We start from the raw sequence: 1,245 nt of genomic DNA on the forward strand, positions 1-1,245 counted from the left end.
AAAACAATGTTTTTTAAAACTAAAATTAAGTGCCAGGAATAGCCCAGATTGCATAATTTTGCACCATTTATCATAAAATTTTCTGGGGGCCTTAAGCGGCCCCCATAACCCCGGCCTTTATTATTATTTGCATTGTATATTCCCATTTAAATGCAGTGTTGATACTTGCAAAGTTATAAAAACTGAGATGTGAATGAATGTCCATGACTAAGGCTTCATTTTATTTAAATATATTTCCATGAGACAATGGACCAAAAGCACTTAAATACAAAATTGCATTGAGAGAATGCCTTCTGGAGGCAATAAGTTAGTTAAAGCAGAACACTCCAAAAATATGGCGTTAGCCTTTGAACTCAAACTGATGGGTAATATTCCTTGTAAGATGCGAAAGTTCTTGATCTGCTCCATTTTTCTCTCCACATGAATTCTGGCAGACGCTATCATCCTTGTACACTCAACTTCAGATTTCGAAAACTGATTCCTTTTAGCGGACATGAATGGTGAACAATACAATTTAACTCCTTTTTTTTTGAAATCTGACTGTATGTGAATGAAACCCTTGTCTACCATTACAGCATCACCTTCTTCTAAAAGTTCAAGAAGGCCACAGTTTCTTGTAATATGCACCACATCAGATGCTGAGCCGTCCCATAAATTTGTTAAGAAAACAACAGCTCCTGTCATGCTTACACCAACTAGTGATTTAAAAGTATTATGGGATTTGTAGCTGGAATAAGTCAGTGATTTTTTTTGTAATGCTGATGGAGTTTCTATAGATATTTCTGTACAGTCGAGAACAATTCTTGTATCACTAAAGTTTTTAAAGCAATCAGGTACTTTCTGTTGAAGTGTTTGGAGAGGTGGCAAGAACACAATTGATTTAAGGCATGTTGCCATTAGGCTTATCCAGGAATTAAAAAGTTCTGGAAACTCTTCCTGTTGAAATCTTAAATCTATATTGCAAGTCATATAACAATAAACCTAAACGTAGTCTCATCATTACCATAAAAAAACTCGTCAATCAACCGTAACTTCCTATACGATTTTTCTTGCATTAGTATATCGTCATCAACATTCATTCGATCAGCCCCTGCAGCAATGAGAGTATCAAACAAATCTTTAAATGCCTGGTAGCATGGTAAACCTGTATAAAAAAAAGTACCTCCTCATCTGATGAAGCTATATCATCTATTATAATTTCTGGTCTTGTGACTTAGAACAGATAATTTAGCAGGTGGTGTATTG

At 35.2% G+C, this 1,245-nt stretch overlaps 1 protein-coding gene across 1 annotated transcript; it reads right to left on the reverse strand.

Annotated features, from left to right (window-relative positions):
* Nucleotides 1-261: 261 nt before the first annotated feature.
* On the reverse strand, nt 262-897 carry LOC134687938 (uncharacterized). Its single transcript, XM_063548400.1, has one exon. It carries the CDS (start codon nt 895-897, stop codon nt 262-264), a length of 636 nt encoding a protein of 211 aa, XP_063404470.1.
* Nucleotides 898-1,245: the final 348 nt, after the last annotated feature.

The sequence above is a fragment of the Mytilus trossulus genome, chromosome 10 (assembly GCF_036588685.1).
Source record: "Mytilus trossulus isolate FHL-02 chromosome 10, PNRI_Mtr1.1.1.hap1, whole genome shotgun sequence".
In the NCBI taxonomy this organism is placed as follows: domain Eukaryota; kingdom Metazoa; phylum Mollusca; class Bivalvia; order Mytilida; family Mytilidae; genus Mytilus; species Mytilus trossulus.